Raw genomic sequence first — 21,724 nt, 5'->3', positions numbered from 1 at the left:
GGATGCGAGTCATCGTGGCAACTTTATGACAGCCTGATCACACAAAAGTGCACGCGGCCCCATAGGGTTCCAAGCAAAAGTGTGAGCTCGGAGTGGGCCACGAGGTCAGGTGCTGTTGCCAGCATTTTAACGCCATAGCAATGGCAACTCGCACCCTTCGTGGACATTTCGATTGACTCCAATGTCAGCCAGCCAGATTTGTTTTGCTTAAAAGAGATTTTAAAAAAGAAATGATTTGTAGAAGAAATGCTAAGAAAACTGACTATGAGAACTTAATTTGCTGTTTAAAGTAAGAAAAAAAGACTCCTGTGTAGGACTGTTGCTTTAAATAACATTTTATGTTTTAATTCCTCAACAAATATTTATTGGTTGAAAATAACAATGTATAAGTAAATAAGTATACCAGTCAACCCAGGTATTCTTACACCCTAATATGGTGGCAAAATTGAAGGTTGACTAGTGTATAATATCCCATAGTTAGCCTATTTCCTTTGGTGCATTCACAAAGCCTGCAACGAATCCCCCTTACATTTCAAAGTTGCCAAAATGGACAAAATAGGAGATAAAAATGCCTTTTGCAGCAATTCTGGTGCAAGTCCAGAACAAACAAACAAAAATAATAGAATCACTTGCATTTTTCTATGCACAACTGACTGTAGCAATAGGACACAATCATCCAAAGCTAATTAGCAGAGTGAGGCTTACACTAAGACTATAGTATGCTCCAAGTTATTTATAAAAGGAGCATACAATTTTACATAATATATTTTTACAATCATGTGCCACGAAAAATAATATTTGTAATGAATTTGGGGCTTAGCGGTCCTTTCATTTCCCATGGCATCTGGTGCCTGAGACAGATGCCTGTGTAACTCTGCCTTGATAACATTTAGAGAAGTGTTCTAGCTGCATGCACTAGATGCTTTAAGATGATCCACTCTGAAAAGTCAATAAGATCCCACAGACCACTGGCAAAAACCAACTTTACCTACAACTTCTGCTTTATGACCTTCCGATGCTGAATGGGTTAAAGCAGCAGTCCATCACAAATTAGCTTTCATTTTTCACATCAGTGCTTTGTACACAAATGACATTTAACATTCAATGTTTTAATTGCCATGGGGAAATGAACCTTTAAATAAGCTTTTTAAAGGGAGAGTAGGGAGGGGACGGAGGAGAGCGTTACATTTACTTGTGAAGCACTGCTTGTGACGGATGTGATAATATTTGAAGTATGGCCATCCCTGTATGTGAAACTGGGGTTCCTAGGGCAATACAGATGAATGTGGGACAGAGCTCACAAAATAAGTCGAAATTATATGACTGAGTTGCCTGGAGTACATAATGACCTCCACAGGACAAATGGGCTTAGCAGGCCTATAGTGTACGGCAACAACCCCATGCAACACAGGTTAATGCCCTTCTCACAGTCCTGTGCATTAAAATGCAGGTCTGTTTATTTTTACTCTGTGAAACGAAGACATCATCTTTTATTCCTGCAGGGTCAGGTGGATGAGGTTCAATATTAAAATATGTACTCTCCCCCCATCGACTTATTTACGGAAAGAATCCAGAAATGGAAAGTATACTTTCTTCTGCGCAGCACACACTGGTATGTAATGTCCTCCTGGATGTGTAAGTATAACCGGATTCACAAAATGGGAGGCCAGTGCTTGGCTCATGTCTCCAGGGATAACACGATCGGTGTCACCATAGACATGGAGTGAAGGGACAGTGATGGGCTCCCTGTAAAAGTCTGCATGGTCACATGCACAGCTTTTGAATCCGGCAACCAGTATAGCAAAGTCGAACTGAAAGCGAGGATCTCCTCGCTGTTTTAACGAGCACAGCATAGCCAACAAGGCAGCTCCTTGGCTAAAACCCAAAATGCCATTGAAAGGTCCAAGGTCTGAAAAAGCCTTGGCCACAGCCTTCAGGGATTCCTCTAAACCTGAGCATGACTTGGTTTCATCCATGGCATTAAAGCTATCTTTCTCAGGGTCTGAGAACCACCAGGCTCTGGGGTCCTCTCGTGGATCATCTCTGCCATCAGTATCTAAAGGGAGAAAAGACTTGTTAAATTGAATACAGCAATATAAATCATTCTATATTCAACTCAATCAACTGTGGACGATTGAATGTTTACATAACCTTTCAAATTATTTAATTGGCATTATACGTAAGGATGCAGTGTTTACACAACAGAAATCCATGTCAGTTCTTGTAAATGACATTTGTATAGTCTCTGCTCCCATGCAGCACTGTTTATACATTGTAATCCACTGAATCCTAGCCTCTTATACTGGAGCAGTTTATAGTGATCTGTACACCACTCAGTGTTCTGGATTCACTGGATGAGGTGCAGTATCAATAAAATCAAAATTGTGATAGAGAAAAATACTTATTTGGAAAGATAACATTTTTAAATCACAAAGGAATTTGCAAAAAATTAAATAAAAATAATTTTGTGTGCAGCGCTCTACACTTCTGCAATTGCTATGAAACCGAAATACAGCATATTATAACTTTAAGTGAGCCTCAAAGTTAAACACCAAGTTAAATATTCTGCCTTGTTCACCATTGTACTTGAATGGCTGGTATCCATTTTTCTCTGTCTAGAGGCGTATTATCCACAAGGCGGTACAGGCGGCCACCTAGGGCCCGGGGGCTCCTAGGGAGCCCGACTGAAATCGCCTCCAGCGTTACAATTAAGTTTTTTTTTGTCTATGCTAAAGGGCCCACGCAAGGGATGGAGAATATGACCGGCACCGAGGGACAGGGGTGATCTGAGCCAGGGAGTCACGTGTGTATCAGCGTGTGTGTGTGTACAGCCGATCCATACAGAAGACTCAGTACTAGAGAGCTGAAGGGAGGACCCGCCCCCTTCCTTATCTCACTGTCTGCCCGGACAAAGCCGATGCCTTACTTCTTCCACCCGGAATCCTACCCTACACTCCCTGCTGCTCTGGTCGATCTACCCATTGCTGAGTCTCACCACCTCTTCCCGGTCCCGCTTGATTCAGACGATGAGGGGGCGGGTATGAGGCAGGCAGTGATGTCAGGGAACTGATGAATTCTGGGGGTGCACACTGGGGTATCTCATATGGGGCCGGTGTGTATGTTTCAGGTGAGCTGCTATTATTGCACATGCACTGAAGGAGAGGAGAAGGTTGTGTACTGTGAAGAGAGCAGGAGGCAGAGGATGGGGTAAAGTGGGAGGAGGCAGGCAAGATGCAGGGAGTAACATGGTTGATGCAGTTGAAAGCAATGGGGGATGATCGAAGGGAATGAGGAAGCGAAAACGACTGATGCTGGTATGGAGGGTGGGAAAATGGAATTAGGCAGGTGAAGGGAATGAGTGAGGTAAAGAATAGGGTTGAGAGGAATGAGGGAGGTAAAGAATAGGAGTGAGAGCGAGGAATGAGGGGAAAGTCGCCAGGTAAAGAGGGACTGGATAGGGAATGTAGGTAAAGAGGGAAGAGGTAAAAATATAAAGGCTGGTGTAAAGGGAGGAGAAAGCACTATAGGCAGAAAATCAGAGGGTTGTGTATAGATGCCCTTCAGTTAATGTACCCAGACGCGATGTCGAGTGAGGGCGAAAGTGCGGTTCCCTTAAAGTGCTATTATTTTCTCCCAAATGTAGTATCTGACCACCAACAGTAAAAACTTGTACCCTTGCGAGCTCGCTTTGCTTGCCACAGGTTACTATTCCCAATAGATGTCCAAGTGGATAGTAAATGACGTCAGGGCACATTTACTGAAGGGGATCTATCCCTAACCAAAATGAGAGGTGAAGGAAATGAGGCAGTTACAGAGGTAAAGATGGGTAACAAGTATGAGGTGTTGGTTTAGGGAGTTAAAAATATTGATGTTAGTGAAGAAGGAATAAAGGCAATCAGGCAGGTAAAGAACGTAAAATAAAGAGGCCCCTAACAACGGCTCAGACAGGACAGTCAGATGGGGCAAGACGGAGCAGGCTGAAGTAACTGCTTTACTAAAATATACAAATATATATATATATATATATATATATATATATATATATATATATACAGTCAGGTCCATAAATATTGGGACATTGACAGAATTTTCATATTTTGTACTCTATTCACCACCACAATGGCTTTGAAATGAAACAAACGAGATGTGATTTAACTGCAGACTTTCAGATTTAATTTGAGGGCAATTACATCCAAATCAGGTGAACGGTGTAGGAATTACAACGGTTTCTATATGTGCCTCCCACTTTTTAAGGGGTCAAAAGTAATGGGACAAACTAAACAATCCTAAATCTAACTTTCACTTTTTAGTACTTTGTTGCAAATCCTTTGCAGGCAATTACAGCCTGAAGTCTGGAACACATAGACATCACCAGACGCTGGGTTTCATCCCTGGTGATGCTCTGCCAGGCCTCTACTCCAAATGTCTTCAGTTCCTGCTTGTTCTTGGAGCATTTTCCCTTCAGTTTTGTCTTCATCAAGTGAAATGCATGCTCAATTGGATTCAGGTCAGGGGATTGACTTGGCCATTGCATAACATTCCACTTTTTAGCCTTAAAAAACTTTTTGGTTGCTTTTGCAGTATGCTTCGGGTCATTGTCCATCTGCACTGTGAAGCGCTGTCCAATGAGTTCTGAAGCATTTGACTGAATATGAGCATATAATATTGCCCAAAACACTTCAGAATTCATTCTGCTGCTTTTGTCAGCAGTCACATCATCAATAAATACAAGGGAACCAGTTCCATTGGCAGCCATACATGCCCACGCCATGACACTACCACCACCATGCTTCACTGATGAGGTGGTATGTTTTGGATCATGAGCAGTTACTTTCCTTCTCTTCTCTTCCCATCACTCTGGTACAAGTTGATCTTTGTCTCATCTATCAATAGGATGTTGTTCCAGAACTGAAATGGCTTTTTTAGATGTTGTTTGGCAAACTCTAATCTGGTCTTCCTGTTTTTGTGGCTCACCAATGGTTTGCATCTTGTGGTGAACCCTCTATATTCACTCTTGTGAAGTCTTCTCTTGATTGTTGACTTTGACACATATAAATCTACCTCCTGGAGAGTGTTCTTGATTTGGCCAACTGTTGTGAAGGGGTTTTTCTTCACCAGGGAAATAATTATTTTGTCATTCACCACAGTTGTTTTCCGTGGTCTTCCGGGTCTTTTGGTGTTGCTGAGCTCTCCGGTGCGTTCTTTCTTTTTAAGAATGTTCCAAACAGTTGATTTGGCCACACCTAATGTTTTTGCAATCTCTCTGATGGGTTAGTTTTGATTTTTCAGCCTAATGATGGCTTGCTTCACTGATAGTGACAGCTCTTTGGATCTCATATTGAGAGTTGACAGCAACTGATTCCAAATGCAAATGTCACACCTAGAATCAACTCCAGACCTTTTACCTGGTTAATTGATAATGAAATAACGAGGGAATAGCCCACACCTGTCCATGAAATAGCTTTTGAGTTGATAGTCCCATTACTTTTGGCCCCTTAAAAAGTGGGAGGCACATATTGAAACTGTTGTAATTCCTACACCGTTCACCCGATTTGGATGTAATTACCCTCAAATTAAATCTGAAAGTCTGCAGTTAAAGCACATCTTGTTTGTTTCATTTCAAAAACCATTGTGGTGGTGAATAGAGGCCAAAATCTGAAAATTCTGTCAATGTCCCAATATTTATGGACCTAACTGTATATACTGTATATAGGCCCCGAACGACTATCATGCAGTTCTCACCAGACTCTCAAAAAGACACGTTTGGATGAGTCTGCCTCGAGGAGAATGGCTAGAGAGTTGCTGGTTTCTCTACAGACACAAGCTTGATAAAAAGCATACCCACAACTGATACCGTTTTCATTTGCTTCTAAAAGCATCTCTCTGCTCCTCTTTTTTGTCTATGCACCAAAATGATCTTACAGTACTTCTATAAAAACCTCTTTCAGTAAGTTTTCATAGACTCTTTTTAAAGAAGATAATATTCTAAAAGCACAGGAATATGTTTCTGTGAATCCTGGTGGCTTAATAGGCTTGGGCTAATGACCAAATATATTGTCTGGTTTTACTCATTATTGACAGTAAAAGTAAGATATTTTCTATTAGACTAGTTGTTATTCTTATGACAAAAGAGAAATTAAAGTTATTCGCTCTGCATTTCGGGAGGGGAGTTTATGGGAGCAGGGCACATTGAGTTAGGGACAGGAATTTTCAGCACAGACACAGTTAGCGCTACAAACTGGCTATTTACTGCAGTCTCGACCTGGCACTGTCACAAAAAGTTTTTTTAGTGTACTAACTGTTAAAATATAAATATATTTCTTTATACTTTCTTATGGTTATCATATAATAAATGGGGTTAGTAGGTAACAGATAAAATAAGGGAGTCACAATAAGCACACAGGAAAAGACTGCCAATAGCTTTTTTTTTAACTACAGGTTGAGTCTCCCATTTCCAAAATGATTGGGACCAGGGGTATTTTGGATATCGGAATATTCCGTATTTTGGAATATTTGTATACCATAATGCAATATCTTGGGAATGATGCCCAAATCTAAACACAGTAGGAATTTATGTTTTATATACACCTTATACACACAGCCTGAAGGTAATTTTATACAATATTTTCAGTAATTTTGTGGCTCAAACAAAGTTTGTGTACATTGAACCATCAAAAAGCAATGGTTTCACTATCTCAGTCATGCTAAAAGAAATGTAGTATTTCGGAATATTCTGTATTTCTGAATATTTGGATATGGGAGACTCAACCTGTATATATTTTGTATATCCCGACAATCACCAAATAAAATTATAGGAGTAATAAAAACTGTTGAACGATGGTACACAATAAAAATTAGCTGATCGCTGCTTGCTTAGGACAGGGCGTGGAGCGACTGTAACCCGCTGCTTGTCAGGTAATATTTACTGTAGATTGCAAAAGTAGGAGAGATGCGCTAAGACATTGAAGTACTTTTTAGATAGTGTTCCCAGCAATATAAATAGACAGGTCATCTTATCGGAGTAGATGGTGTCTAAAACACTTCCGAAATCTCTAAAAAACCTGCTCTTTCTGCAAATTGGAAGATATTTCATTTGGCACAATGTCCAATTTTTCCTGCTTCAGGGTGCCCTGACATCCGCATTTTCCTTCATTTTGGGAGAAAGTGTATAATAAAATATAGAAAATGTGATTCCTAGAAAACCTGTAACAGCTTTCTGTTGGGAGTGGACAGGAGTTTATCAATTTACTTTGTATGTTTAATAATGATGCATACACACGGTCAGATCAGTCAACCATAAAGATATCGTTGTCAGATCGTCCTGCATGTGCTGTATGATCGTTATCAAACAACCAGCACCAACCCCCAAGCGACCAGTGTTCAACGATCGAGGGTCCCTATAGTAACCTGGTCGATATCGACCAGGTTGGACTGCATGCACGGGCGCTGGTCGTTATCGACCATCCGTTTGGGTGTTGGAAGGGGCTAAAAAATGGACAATATAAACGATCAAACTATATCGTTATCGTTTATATCGACCAGCTAAATCTGACCCTGTGTATGCACCATTAATCTGTGATATTTGATTGTTTTTGTTCTTTATGCGTAAAATGTTTTAGTATTATTTAATGTCTTCTCCTGTCCTGTTGGCATTTCTTGCCTAATATTAATGGCTCCTGTATGCAAATGATCATGAAGAAACAAAGCCAGCAGTAATCTATTACAGTAAAAAGTGTTTTGGGATCAGGATAGAAAATGTCATTACAACAGTTCCTTCCTGTTTTTAGCATATAATCATATATACCATGGGTAGTTAACCTTTATATCCAATACCCAGATTAAGCCTTGAAGTCAGCTTTGCTATTAATGATTTAGTTTAGAATTAATAATGTATTTTACATATTATTATTTAATATAGCAAGATAATAATTGGGGAACTAGGTACTGGCACAAACTACTACTACAATTAAAATATAATTTAAAATTCCTAGTTTATTAGTAGGAAATAAATATTAGGAAACTGACATAAAACCAAAACAAGACAAATGTACATGTATTAAAGATCATGGTGTACTTCCACAAACAGCACAAGTCACGTATTTTTGGGATGTGACCCAAAGGTAAACAATGCCGCATTTGTGTTGTGGCACTCATTAAACATAGGACCTTATATAGAACTTGATGCAATTTGCGTCTAAGGGCCAAATTCATTTAGCCGCAAAAATCCGAGCAGCGATGTTTTCACCACATTCGCATGTTTTTAGGCAATACTTATTCCATGTGTGCTCCCGCTTATCTCCGTATTCAAATTTCTTTTGGGAAAAATAAGTACCAAGGTCAAATTTGGGGTACATGAAAATGGGTACTAGCATATTTTGATGTCTCTAAAGTGAAGAATGAAAAAAATCTAAAAAAATACACCTGCAGCAGCCTCGTGCAATCCCAAAACACCTGTCCCATCCATACAGCCCCCCAAAGTACCAGGCCCCCCACTTTTTACCCATTTTCAAACACTTATTTCATTTTTGCCCCAAAAGTGACATGTCATTTTGGGGTCTTCTCAAAAATGTTTCAAGTTTTTTGGACTGATTAGTCATTGGGGGGGAGGGGGGGTGTCCAAATGGTTCTGGACCAAATCCCCACATTTGCACCCCATAATAATGGTTTGGCGCTTCCAATTCGCCTGCCTATACATAGAGAGATCTTTTCTCCTGTTTTTTTTTCTGCTTAGGCGAAAACTCCTGCATTTGAATACGGAGATAAGTTGAAAACAGGCGAAAAGCCCGAATCGATGAAAACTTCTCCCCAAACTACATACGCAGAGTTGCTCGCAAATATCAGATGTGACGGAATGTGCATAGGTAATGTTCATTGTAGCACCCTGCACCTGTCACAACTTGTGCAGCTTCTCTTTCCTGCCTGGGGTGTCGATCTCTGCTCTGGTGCTTCTAGCACACTCTGGTCTTTATCTCAGCAGTTTGTTGCATTAGCTGAGTGTGCTAGAAGCACCAGAGAACACAGAAACACCACAGGCAGGAAAGAGGATCTGCATGGGTTGTGACAGGTGCAGGGTGCTAGACTGAACACTACATAGGGAGCAAATGCTCCTTCCTCATCCTGAAAGTAACACACTACACATTACAGGAAGTGGCCAGAAACCAGAGAAAATAAATATCCAAGTCTCATGGAGCAGGTTAAAAGCAGATGGGACAAGATGCAATATAAAATTGTAACGAATAAACACACACACTAATAAACATATCAACAGCCTTCCCCTTCCCAAACAGATTAGGCGTCAAGCTTTTTCAAAAACGAGTGCTCAGTGCACTGTAGTCCGGCTACACATGTGTTTACATTCATCTATCCTCTGTGCACTACAAGTCATGCCACACATAACACAGGAGTCAGTGTGACTCGGTAGCCCCGAGCATATTTTTGTGCAACTTTTTTACCTTCCAATGCGTCTTATTCACACAGTGATGTGAATATTTAGCACAAGCAGCTTCTGCTGATTAAAATGATATGCAGCATGCCTATATTCTGTGTGCAACTGCAGGTGTATCTGCATGCGAAATGCTACATTACAGTGTTACAGACGCTGACATTGTAACGTAGCATTTCGCATGCAGTTACACCCGCAGTTGCACACAGAATACAGGCATGCTGCATATCATTTTAATCAGCAGAAGCTGCTTGTGCTAACTATTCGCATAACTATGTGAATAAGACACATTTGAAGGTAAAAACTTGCTCGGCGCTATCGAGAGACGCCACGGCATGGCGCGACTGGACGGGCTGTTTAGCGCGCAAGGAGGCTAGATATATGTGGACACATTTGTATTAGATTGCTGCTGCAGTAGTTATATTGTATTTGCATAACTAGGTATGTCTTAGGCTGGGTACACATCAGGTGATATACTGAACGAAATATTGTTCCGACCTGGATCGGAATGATATATCATCCATATCGTTCAGTATGTACCATCAATCATGTCCATCAACAGCGGTTCAGCATGCATATGTGCCGACAAAGCTGAAAAAAGGCATGCAGGTGAAAGCAGGATGGAAGGGTATATTGCGCAGGCATACATCGGATCGTGCAGTGCGTACGGCTGCCCAATGGAAGGCTATATCAGGTCATCTGGGATACACGTCTTTCTGACGTGTACCTAGCCTAAGACATATTCAGCAAATCAGATGCATCCACCAGTCATCATCATCATCAGCAGCTTGCAAGGTGCACCAGGCATTGAGTACTTGAAAGTCTTCCTTCTCTAAACAGGCACATTTCACATCAACACGTCCTTACTATACTTTGGTTGTATCTGCACACCCAATCCAACCCCCGTCCTGGCCCCCTTGGTGCAGAGAGGGGTTGGGTATGATATTCCGGCTGTCGGGATGCCGCTAGTCAGAATACCGACAGTGGCACCCCGACAGTCAGAAACCCGACACCCACTGGAGTGAATGGTAAGTAATTTTCTAACCCCTACCCTAACCTTCCCCCCCTAGTGCCTAAACCCCTTCCCGGTGACTAAACTTAACCTCTCCCTTCCTGCACCCTAATCCTCCCTCCCCGATGCCTGACCCAAACCCTCCCCCTAGTGCCTAACCCTAAACCCACTAGCTAACACTACCCTCCCCCTGCACCTCAATACTTACCTTCGGGATGCCGACAGTCGGGATACTGGTGCCAGGATCCCACACGCCATGATGCAGACTACATTGCGTAGAGAGTTATACATGCCAAATGAGTCAACAGGGATGGGAAGGGGCTATCTAATGTAGGCTCAGTACAGTAAGAGCGTGTTTATGCAACTGTGTCTGACGCAGACCTGTAGAAACACGCATATAGGCCTACTATGAGGCTCACATTTGTACCTTCTACAGGGATGATGTAAATACATAATGATGAAGAGCTGTCTTAAACTAGGAGCATATACTGCTGATGAAGACACATCTTAAGATGTCTGCGGCTCTATATATGCTAACTTTGCATGGACTTTTTTTTTGAGTAACTAATGTCCATTTAGTGGGATGTAGTCCAAATATCGACATTTACATATAATCATATATACCATGTTATGATGTCAATATTGTTAAAATGTCGACATTGAATATGGTGGCATGTGCAGAATATCGATATGTGAAACGCAGACATTCTGTAATGACCGGCAGCAGAAGATTATGGTTAGTCACCGCTAGGCCACCAGGGATGTTTTGTCCACATTCTAATAATGACGACATTTCATTAGTGAATGTCGACCTGGTCAATATCGACATTATGAATGTCAACAAAATATACCACACCCCATTTTGCTACCAACTCTGCATTAGCCCCATAATGAGAAGAATCCTCTTGAGGTGGAGGAAACGCAGGTAAATACTGGGTACAATTTAAGCAACAGCGAACTAGACACAATAATATGATAACAAAAACATAGATATTTATCATATTTCAAATATCACATTATTACAACAAAAAGATTGACAAGAATTATGAATTGTGTGTTGTCAATGTGTCCCAACCTAGAAAACACAAAACGTGCCATTATGCAGTTGTTAATACATACAGATTAAGATCTAGAGCCAGCTAGGACTGCATTGAATACATGGAAACGCACAGCAGTTGGACACCTTTGGTCTTCCCATACCTCAACCTGCAGAGTTTTGTTGTTGCATTATCCCAGGCATTATGACTAAGCTGTTTGTACATCATTGCTAAGCAGTGAGAGATTTTAAAAGTATTAATTTTTTATATGTTACTGTGTTGTTGCTCTGCTTATACTATCAGTGTATTGTGTTCCTATTTTTTCTGCACGTGCTGATGTATGAGGGAGCACATACATATATAATATTAGTGTTAATTCTAGTACCCTGCACCTGTCACAACCCATGCAGTTCCTCTTGCCTGCCTGGGGTGTCGCTCTCTTCTTTGATGCTTCTAGCACACTCTTGTCTGTACAGATGTGCCCAGCTAGTTTGTTGCTCATAGCGCGCCATTCAGGCCTCCTGTGTCGCGCCATGGAACGTTACGTGATGGCTGTACTGTGGCGTACTGTGGTATTCTACAACGAAAGACAAGCCATGGCATGTAATACACTGCTTAACCTGTAGGTGGTGAGTGTTTCACTGATAAAAATTGTACTACGGTGAGATGTTGAGAGAAATGCTTTCAGCTCAGTAGAGTTCTTTAAAATAACTGAACTTCAGTTGCTCTGTCATTATGTAATGCTTAGTGTGCGTCTTCTAGTCAATGTTAGCTACTGTACGGCTGCTTTATTGGGACTCGGTACAGTAAAATGCATCTACTGTAGGGTCACTTTTGGGGACAGGTACTTTGCAGCACAGTAATAGAGATGAGTCCACATATATCTATCCTCCGTGCGCTACAAGTTGCTCCACACATAGCGCAGGAGTGCTGTGTGACTCGGTAGCGCCGAGCGTCTTTTTACCCTAAAATGTGTCTTATTAGTACAAGCAGCTTCTGCTGATTAAAATTGTATGCAGCATGCCTATGTTCGGGTGTATCTGGAAGCAAATCACTACGTTAAAGTGTTACAGTCGCTATTAGTGTAACGTAACGTTTCGCGTGCAGATACACCCGAACTGGCTCACAGAATATAGGCATGCTGCATATCATTTTAATTAGCAGAAGCTGCTTGTACTATCAATTCAATTCGCTGTATGATTCAGATGCATTTGAACGTAAAAAGTCACATAAAAGACACTCGTGCTACCCAGTCATAACAGAATTCACACACACCACCAAGTGATTTATTTTTAATCTAGTAATGAAGATTCAAAAGAAGAAAAAAGAAAAAACTCCCCTTCCATGATTCGAACCCCGGACCCCGAGGTGCAGACCTTACTCGCTAACCCACACACTCTAGCCATGTTGAGAGCTGCACCTGTTGCATATGTGATGTGAAGTGTGCAAATGAGTACAATGTCAATAGCGTGCTCAGCATGCGGCAGCATTGAATAGAAGCGAATGATGGTGGGGGTGATGGTGAGCCATGCAATGATCTCAATGGAGTTGAATAGTAATTGTGTGATGGTGGGGGGAGGTGGTGAAGGAACTTGGGTGGCCATACACAGAGAGGAAAGGAGAAGGGAAGTGCAAAGTAGTGTATTTTAAAAGTATTGAACCTGACATGATCTCTCTATGAAAAACTTGCCCCCTGTTATGTGTACAATACAATGTCTACTGTAAAGCAGAACTGTCGAGAGAAATGTTTTGAGTCTAAGGTCACAGGAGTGCTGTGTGACTTGGTAGCGCTGAGCGTCATTTATGCGTCTTCTTACCCTAAAATGTGTCTTATTAGCATAAGCAGCTTCTGCTGTTTAAAATGATATGCAGCATGCCTATGTTCTGTGAGCCAGTACGCGTATATCTGCAAGCAAATCAGTACGTTAAAGTGTAACAGCGTCTATTAGTGTAACATACCGTTTCGCGTGCAGATACACCTGAACTGGCTCACAGAATATACGCATGCTGCATTTAATCAGCAGAAGCTGCTTGTGCTATCAATTCGATTCGCTGTATGATTCAAATGCAGGGTTAGGCTACGTAAGGGGGAGGTTAAGGTTAGGCACCACAGGGGAGGGGGTGTTAGGTTTAGGCACAAAGGAGTGGAGGGGTTAGGATGCAACAACAGAGGGTTAGGGGAACAAAGGGGGACGGTTACCATACTTACCTGGCCCTTGTCAGGATCCTGAGCATTGGGATGCTGCTGTCAGTATATTGACAGCAGACATCCCAACTGCCTGGATTCATACCTATTCCATAGTAGTGCCCCTTATAACACATTATGCCGCACAGGGTAATGCCCCTTACACATTATTCCAGAGTAATGCCCCATACACACTATGCCACACTGTAATGCCCTTAACACAATATGCCACACAGAGTGATGTCCCTTACAATGTGATGTGAATGACCAGGTATACATATCTTTTTCACACAATCTGTCAGCAGGGGCCAGAGATCAGCGTCAGGCACAGGCAGGACCAGGGGCTGCAGCAGCAAACACAACCCAGGCTGCTGAACAAGCAGGGACTGGAGGGAGCTTATGAGTGAGTGGAGGTGGTATGAGACTGATGCAGTACTACGCGTGCCACCGCCGCCACCATGCCCCTACATCAAATGACCCTGACATGCTGACACTCACCGTCACCGCCACCAAGCTGCTGCTGCTCTCCATGTTCCGGTGGATTGCCTGTCTCTCCTCTGTGTGCGCTCAATGACGTCGGTGCGGCTGCCGGGGGTGCTGCAGTGTGGGAGGGAAGTGGCGGTGAACTTCCGCATTGTGCTCAGGCGGCAGGCAACCTTCGAATGGTTCCGAGTGTCATGCATGGCCTCCTTCTTCCTCCACTCAGAAAGCACCATGCTGAGGCAGTCACTGCATGCTCAGGCCACGGCTGATACCTTTGCCTGCCCCCTTAGTCCGCCTCTGAGCAGCTGCAGCAGCAGGCTGTCAGACAGAAAGGCAGGCACAGGCAGCAAGATAGCTGTGGTGCCGGCAGGCAAGAAGCGGCAACCGCCGGTTCCTCCAGCTCACTGATGGGGAGGGGACTCAGTGGCACCCTCTAGGGGCCGGCGCTCCGGGCGACGGCCCTGTCAGCCCGCCCCTAGAACCGTCCCTGGCGGTGATACAGAAATGCATTGGAACTCTGACGCATGTGCTGTGTAGTTTAGGAAAAGTGACACCTGGTGGACAAAAAGTTGTATTACACGATATGACTTTTTTCCAGTGCTACACTACATTCCATTAAGAAACATTCTGCGTGGTACGACTCAAGGCTACTGTGTGGCGCGAGATGCATGGCGCGCTACATGGCTGTATGAAGCAACAAACTAGCTGGGAGTTTGTTGCAGGCAGGAAAGAGGAACTGCTAAAAAAAAGGTTGTTCCATCTTAAAGCACCATGTTAGATATTTTATTAAAGCTGGTAACACTACACACAATTGTAGATTACTTTTATTATATCCAGGGCTGAATTAAGGGGGGAGGGGGGTGGCGCCTCATACATAACCCTTTCTGAGTCAAATCCTCCGCACTAATACCTGCAGTCCATGATTTGCAGGATAGCAAAAATGGGTGCAGTATCGTGCTCTGGACCTGATTCAGAGCCAGACGCTCTGACAGAGCGCTCGCTGTGAATCAGGGCCATCCCTCCTCCTTTTTGGAGCGGCCTCCTGGCCGCTCGCATAGCTGTGGGTGACCACCCACAGCTATAGCGAGCGGCCAAAATGATGGTCGCGATGGTCAAGACCATCGCGACCATCGGGCTTGCGATGAGACCCTGCGGTAGGGTCTTTCTGCCGCAAGCCCTGGAGTAGTTTTGGCTCTATCAGAGCCAAAAGCACTCCCACTGACATCACTAGTGATGTCAGTGGGGCCGGCCCCAGATGGTAGGCGTTCCCATGGGAACGCCTCCGTCTGAGCAGCCACGCCCCCGGCACGCCCACCAAAGGGGGCGTGCTGTCAATCACCATCGACAGCACGCCCCCTTTGGTGCGAGACCCATAACGACGGCTTGGCAGTCGTTTTTCGGGTCTCGCGCATGCGCACGACAAAGCCGCCTCCGTCGTGCGCATGCGCGAGCGGGTCTGAATCAGGCCCTCTATCTCCTGGTCAGACCTATCTGACTAACTATCTTCGCGGAAATATTAAGCAGCGATAAACTGGTCCTGACTGACGCTAAGATTAGCTGCAGGGACCAATTGTCAGCGCATGCAACACAGTTCCACCTAAAATATGGCAACGTGCAGCACACAACAGTATGTGACAAACCTCACAAATATTGACAAGTATATATATGTGAGGTCTCAGAACCACCCTAAGTACACCCGTATTAGGGCAGATTGTAAAGAAAAGGGATAGATATACACTGACAGGTGAGAGAAAAAGCACAGACAGTCAGAACTAGCATAAGTCACATACAATGCAGAAATATATATACATAAACATTACATATAATATACTGCAAATGGCACTACAATCGACTGCCCAGATTCAGTGTATGGGAAGGCTATAGCGCTGTGTACACTCACCCAAACGGTGCGGTACGCAGGGGGACTGGACCAACTGCTGTCCTAGGAGTTCATTGCTGCACCATAAAATGGCCGCCTAGAGACCTCAGAGGAAGCGTGGCCTATGGAGGAAGCAGCTCAGCGATGCCAGACTATAGCACTGAAAGGCGTGCTGAGCTGAGGGGAGGAGCCGCTACAACAGGGCCTCCCATGGCCGGCTATTAACCCCTGGGACGCCCGCTCCCTGCGCCGATCTTGAAGTCCCTGGTGGTCTAGTGGACAGGCGGGGTATGGGGGGGGTCTGCCGCCACTGCCAGCGCCTCCGGTCTGTCCCCAGAGACATCGGACTGCAATTTAAATGCGTGGATAACCGCAAGCGGTGACCCGCGGCCTAAACTATCCCCGTCATACGGCAGCAGTACTGGGTGCCCACAGAGTCCGGCTAGTACAGACTCAGATCTGTACTGGTGTCTCAGCGCCGGCGGGGTGACAGAGCGGCAGCTTGAACGTCTTATGGACAGTCCGACGCTGCCGTTCTGAAGTGTCTATTAGTAAATAAAAAAAACCTTGAACTCATAAAATAAAGCTATGGGGCTGCTAATCAGCCCCCCTGAGATAAAGGTGACCCGACTCCGGCCAGGCAGCAACTTAAAACTGAGGTGCCTCTGGCTTGGGGGCGGGGTTATAGGGAAAGTGGACCCAGTGCATCCTGGGAGCTAAAAGCTTTAACTGCGTGGTGCCCGGATTTGGTTCCCAACCTATACCCCAAGGTCAACCCTGTGGACCCCCTATGGATCCTGAAGAAGAAATGCCGATTTCACTCTGGTCTCTGGGCCTGATTCAGCAAGGAACGCACGGATGCAGATGCACGCAATTGGCTGCTGCGAGAATATGCTAATGAATGCATACGCACGGTAATCGCAGTAAAATAAGCAGACGCCCAGCACTACATAATACCACCCACTTCCCTTGACTTGCCTCCTCTATACCTGGCAAGATAGCGGAACCATCGGACCCATATGCACAATAGTGGTTGACCTGACCCTCCTGCAGACATAGCGAGACTTCCTGTGTGCAACTAGACCTCAGGCTGAGTCTACCGCCGCTAGGGCTTAATTATGCACGCCCCTGAAACGCCGTCCAAATGCACAGGCGCGCATACGTTTGCCCGAACACCCCCCGTCACTACCCACGAACGGCACTTTCAGTCAATCACTGTGCTCTGGGTTGCCTCTGCAAATGCAGTTCCCATCGCAAAAGCTGGTTTGCGCACTGTGATGCAAACGCAATGTGTAATAATTGACCGATTGCGTGCATCTGTGCATTCCTTGCTGAATCAGGCCCTCTGTTCACACAAGATGCTGTACGCACACACCCACGCGATTTTGGACACATCGTGCAGCACATATGCCCCCTACGTTGTGCGATTCAGAAGCATGTGCAGCAGGCACGGAATTGGAAGATGCGTCTGTCTTCATGTACTGCATGTACTTTTTTTTTTTTAAATAAATGTCCCTTGTGTTGTATTTCCACAAAGATTACTGAACAAAATGAGACACTGGGTGATAACGTATCCAGTAAAGCATAAATATTTTTACCTGACTCCTAAACGTCGAATGACAAGCAGACTCTGGGGCATATCAAGATCTTTTTAACATTAAAAATCATGCGGAAAAGGCAGGTATTGGGGCTAAGATTTACTTCCTAGAGCTGTAACCTACAGCTGCCAATACTTAATTCAGAGGTTCCCAAACTTGGTCCGCAAGGCACCCTAACAGTCCAGGTTTTAACGATATCCATGTTGACCACAGGTGACTTAATTAGTACCTCTGTCAATTTGATTTAACAACCTGTGCTCAACCATGGATATCTCTAAAACCTGAACTTTTGGGGTGCCTTGAGGACCATGTTTGGGAACCTCTTACTCAATTGCAACAGACAGGAGTCATGTGCTGATAATGTTATATCTTCACCTGAGCATGGGATGACGAGGGGGGCGCTGATCATCACAATCTCTACACGGTTTTTCAGGTTCTTCCTCAGAGACCCCGTCCTCTCCCAGAAACTCTGCTCGTTCTGGCGGTAACCATGCAGTGCCAGTATCCGCAGAACTTGTTTAGAAGAGCTACTTTCAACTGAGGCAGACGCCATCTTGTTACACCTGGAACACAGGAGGAACAGCAAGATGGTCCTGATTATAACAGGACCAATAGGGCACTCTATAAGCTGGCTTGGTCAACAATTGTTTTTTCCAGCTACTGTAGAAGTATAGGTAATTCTGAGACTTATAGTTCACCAACAGCTGGAGGGCTACAGTTTTTCAAAGCTTGTGGTTATATATCTGCTAGAAAACACTAAATTATTGTGCGGTAAGATTCAAGTGGTTATCACTGATGCTGGAGCAAAATGTATCACTTATGAAATTATTAACTAAAAATGTCAGCATTAAGCCTTTGATATGGTATAATCGCGGCACTGCTGCGGTTATTACGGATCCATATTGCAGGGAATATTTTAATTTTCAATGAAAATTATCTGAAGATGGTGTAAACTACTGGGCCTGAACTCAGATCATAGTCCTCATTGGGAGATTTCTGCCATTATTACAATTCATTAAATTATGCAGTAACTGCAGTTTCTTTCTCCATAATTTTATGGGGGGGAAAAGTTCGATACGTAGTCCCATATGGGCCTATCTATTAAAAGTCACGGAAGTGCTGTTATTATTTGAATGTACATTGCAGCAGGAATAAAAAAATGGTTTACATGATTATCCCCGCTATGTACTAAATGTAGTCAGTTTTTCATAATATTATGCAGAAACTACAGTTAGAGGTCCATTAATCTGAGATAAGCCCTTCCATTGCTGTTTTCACTGGAGAAAGGGTTTATCAGCCTCTCACAATTTACTGCTGTGGAGAAACCACTGACCTCTCCTTCGGTACCTCTATCACCGCAGGAGAGGCTGCGCGGGATCCCTGCTGGGGTAAAAAAATTAAGGGGTCTATTGACTAAGCAGTGTTAGGAGACAGAGTGAAAAGTGATAAGGTGCCAGCCAATCAGCTCCTAACTGTCATCTCACAGGCTGTGTTTGAAAAATTAAAAGAGCTGATTGGCTGGCACCTTATCACTTTTCACTCGGTCTCCTAACACTGCTTAGTAAATAGACCCCTGAGTGCTTTTTACGTTATCATTCTGCCATAGCATTAGGAGAAGCAAGATGGTAATTTGTGACGGTACTACATTATGATGGATACCACCGTGTCTCGCTAAATATAATGCTTATACTGTTTTATCATTGTATTCCATGCAAAGTGCACGTTGTACAATGGTCTGTTCGGAATGCTGGTGCTGACTTATAGGTACAAAGACTTGTGCATTCATATGAAGCCAGAGTACTCCTGCCTCCAACCTGCAACATTAAAAAAAAAAAAAGCACAGTAGGAAATCCTGGTTGTACAGTACGTACTTAGCTCTATCTAGTAAGCTGGTGCTGGACTGTGCTCTGGTTATGATCTAGCATCAACCCTGTGCTCTGTGACTGACCGGCTCCAACATTATTTTTACTGGGAATTAAGGCGATTGGTAAAATACGGGTCATAAAAATACAACTAAACGGAATAAGAATCTAAACGGGTCCAGCTTACGTCATTGTGCACAGCTGAATTTATCCGGAGACTGAGGAAACACATTACAAACCTGTACGGGAGTGATGACGTAAAGTAGGGGCGGATTCGCCCTTTCCTGTCATGGCCGCGACTGTCTTTGAACATGCGCATGTGCACAATGGCCGCCATTCTGCCCGGCCGTCACCGAATCGGCCAGTCTAGTAAAAGTGGTTTAGGACCAGCGTTCTGCTGCTGCTGCCTGGCCAAACCTTATGGATCATGCGCATTGCACACTGACCGATGGCAGGGAGCTGAGCGGGCGGTGGGTCTTGTAAGCTCGGACCTCAGCAGCACTTATTGGTCTCTCTGCTACTATTTCACTATAGAAAACTCTCCCCTAGCGTTACTGATACCCTTCTGCACGCTCCACTGTGCACTCTGTGTTCTAATGTATTTGCTTTTATCATCCATACAACATATAGAGGTCGCCTCAATTAGTTGCAAGGGGGGGGGGGGCGAGGTTTTGCTGCAACAGTTTGGCTACAACACCTCAGCTTGGCCCAATCTCGTTCCGTACTCACTGTTTTTTTTCAGTTTTATGGGCTGCGAACAAAAAAATCAGAGCGCGTAGCTATCGTACATACAGCATATAGCAGCACTTACATGCAGCCTCATGGGAGTGAGCTTACTAAATCGGCCTCATAGGGCTGGTACAAAAGAATACGAGCCCGGGGAAAGATGGGCCATGAGATTATGAGACCCGTTGCCGGCGTTTCAGGAATTTGATCCTGCATCCCACCTAGGCCGCAGATTTTTGTTCACGCCCATGAAGGAGCAAACACATTTTCTACTTCAGGGTCCATAGGGTATCCACAGGATACCTTGGGGGTATAGGTGTGACGTCAGTCATCGGGCACTATAGAGTTAAGCTTTCAGCCTCCCAGGGTGCACTAGGGTCCCCCTCTTATACCCCGCCCCCGAGCCAAGGCATCTCAGTTTAGTTCGGTGCCCGACCGGAGTCGGAGGCACGTGTTAGAGGGGGGCCATGAAGAGCCCTGAAGTTTTGACGTCCATGCTGTCTTCCCTACACCCCCGCCAGTACCGATCTGGGGATGCTGGTAAGCATCTGGGGTCACAGCTAGCGGTGACCCCAGATGTTTAGGACCATGGCCGGATTCAAGGGGGGCAGCAAGGTAAGCAGCGGGGTCCCGCGGTGGGTCCCCGCTGATACATGGTCCAGAAGTCCCCAGGCAGGGGGCTCCCTGGGGACTGGTTGCAGCGTGGAGCCAGGTACTAACCTGCGCTTCCACTACCCCCCTTGGACTGCAGGACCGCGGCAGAGCGGTAGCGCTGCGGCGTCCCAGGGGTTAAATGCATGCCAGGGGAGCGCGCCTTCCCTGTCTCACAGCCGGCACCTCCCCCGCTGCACACAGCCCTCTCTGCAACACGCCGACTGGCCCTGTGGCAGCGCTCCCCCAGGCCAGCCTCCTCTCTGCTCCTCGGCGGCCATCTTCAAGAACGCATGGTGAACGCTGCTGGAAGTCTGGACGGAGGCATCGTGGTCTGGGTCCCCCCGCATACCTCTCCTCCGCTGTGGTCAGGTCTGTGTATGCAGCGCTGTGTCCTACCAGACTCTGTTAGTGCAGGAATTGAGTTTCTTTGCATTGTATGTGACTGTGCTAGCGCTGCTGCCTGTACTTTCCATTTCTGACTGTCAGCCTTATTACTGTCCCTGTTCTTTCTGCTAAAGCCCTTGCGGTGCGGTGCTGCAGGGTGGTCTCACGCCTTTTTAAAAAAAAAATAATTGGTGAGAGGAGTCACATACTTTCTACCATCATGTCTGAAAGTGACTTTCCTCTCTGACTGCAGTGTACTACGTGTAAAGTACCTTTAGCGGAGGGGGAGGGTAGCGCGGAGGGCCTCTGCCGGCAGTGTTTGTCGTTGGCGCGGCCTATTACGGTTACAGCACCGGTACAGGAGCCGCCCTGGGCTTGTTTCGCTCAGGCGCTTACAACCTTAGTGGGCCAGTTAGCTCCGCAGCCCGCGTTTACGCAGATGGGTTTGTCCCAGCAATCAGA

General features: G+C 44.8%; 1 protein-coding gene across 3 annotated transcripts; it reads right to left on the bottom strand.

Annotated features, from left to right (window-relative positions):
• Positions 1-285: 285 nt before the first annotated feature.
• On the bottom strand, positions 286-19,963 carry OVCA2 (OVCA2 serine hydrolase domain containing). 3 transcript variants are annotated; one of them, XM_088453878.1, is made up of 3 exons: positions 19,738-19,963; positions 18,012-18,199; positions 286-2,056 (listed from the first exon to the last, which is right to left on the bottom strand). In XM_088453878.1, exons 1-3 carry the CDS (start codon positions 19,833-19,835, stop codon positions 1,554-1,556), a joined length of 789 nt encoding a protein of 262 aa, XP_088310004.1. In that variant the 5' UTR covers positions 19,836-19,963; the 3' UTR covers positions 286-1,553. The 3 variants fall into 3 exon arrangements, with proteins under 3 accessions (XP_088310004.1, XP_088310009.1, XP_088310018.1); XM_088453883.1 differs by lacking the exon at positions 19,738-19,963 and adding an exon at positions 19,686-19,705; XM_088453892.1 differs by lacking the exon at positions 19,738-19,963 and adding an exon at positions 19,508-19,590.
• Between the last annotated feature and the right edge of the window lie 1,761 nt (positions 19,964-21,724).

Source organism: Taudactylus pleione, unplaced genomic scaffold (genome assembly GCF_031769625.1).
Source record: "Taudactylus pleione unplaced genomic scaffold, aTauple2 ptg000040l, whole genome shotgun sequence".
NCBI lineage: Eukaryota > Metazoa > Chordata > Amphibia > Anura > Myobatrachidae > Taudactylus > Taudactylus pleione.
Note: the sequence above shows the minus strand (reverse complement) of the source record. Positions and strands in the feature narration are given on the sequence as shown.

What these genes read in the sequence shown, in the direction of transcription:
- OVCA2 (XM_088453878.1), bottom strand. Translation starts at nt 19,835, where the DNA reads ATGGCGGCCATTGTGCACATGCGCATGTTCAAAGACAGTCGCGGCCAT. An exon ending in ACGTCATCACTCCCGTACAG is followed by an intron (nt 18,200 to 19,737) that starts GTTTGTAATGTG and finishes CCTGTGTTCCAG; the next exon opens with GTGTAACAAGATGGCGTCTG. An exon ending in CCTCGTCATCCCATGCTCAG is followed by an intron (nt 2,057 to 18,011) that starts GTGAAGATATAA and finishes TTCTCCCTTTAG; the next exon opens with ATACTGATGGCAGAGATGAT.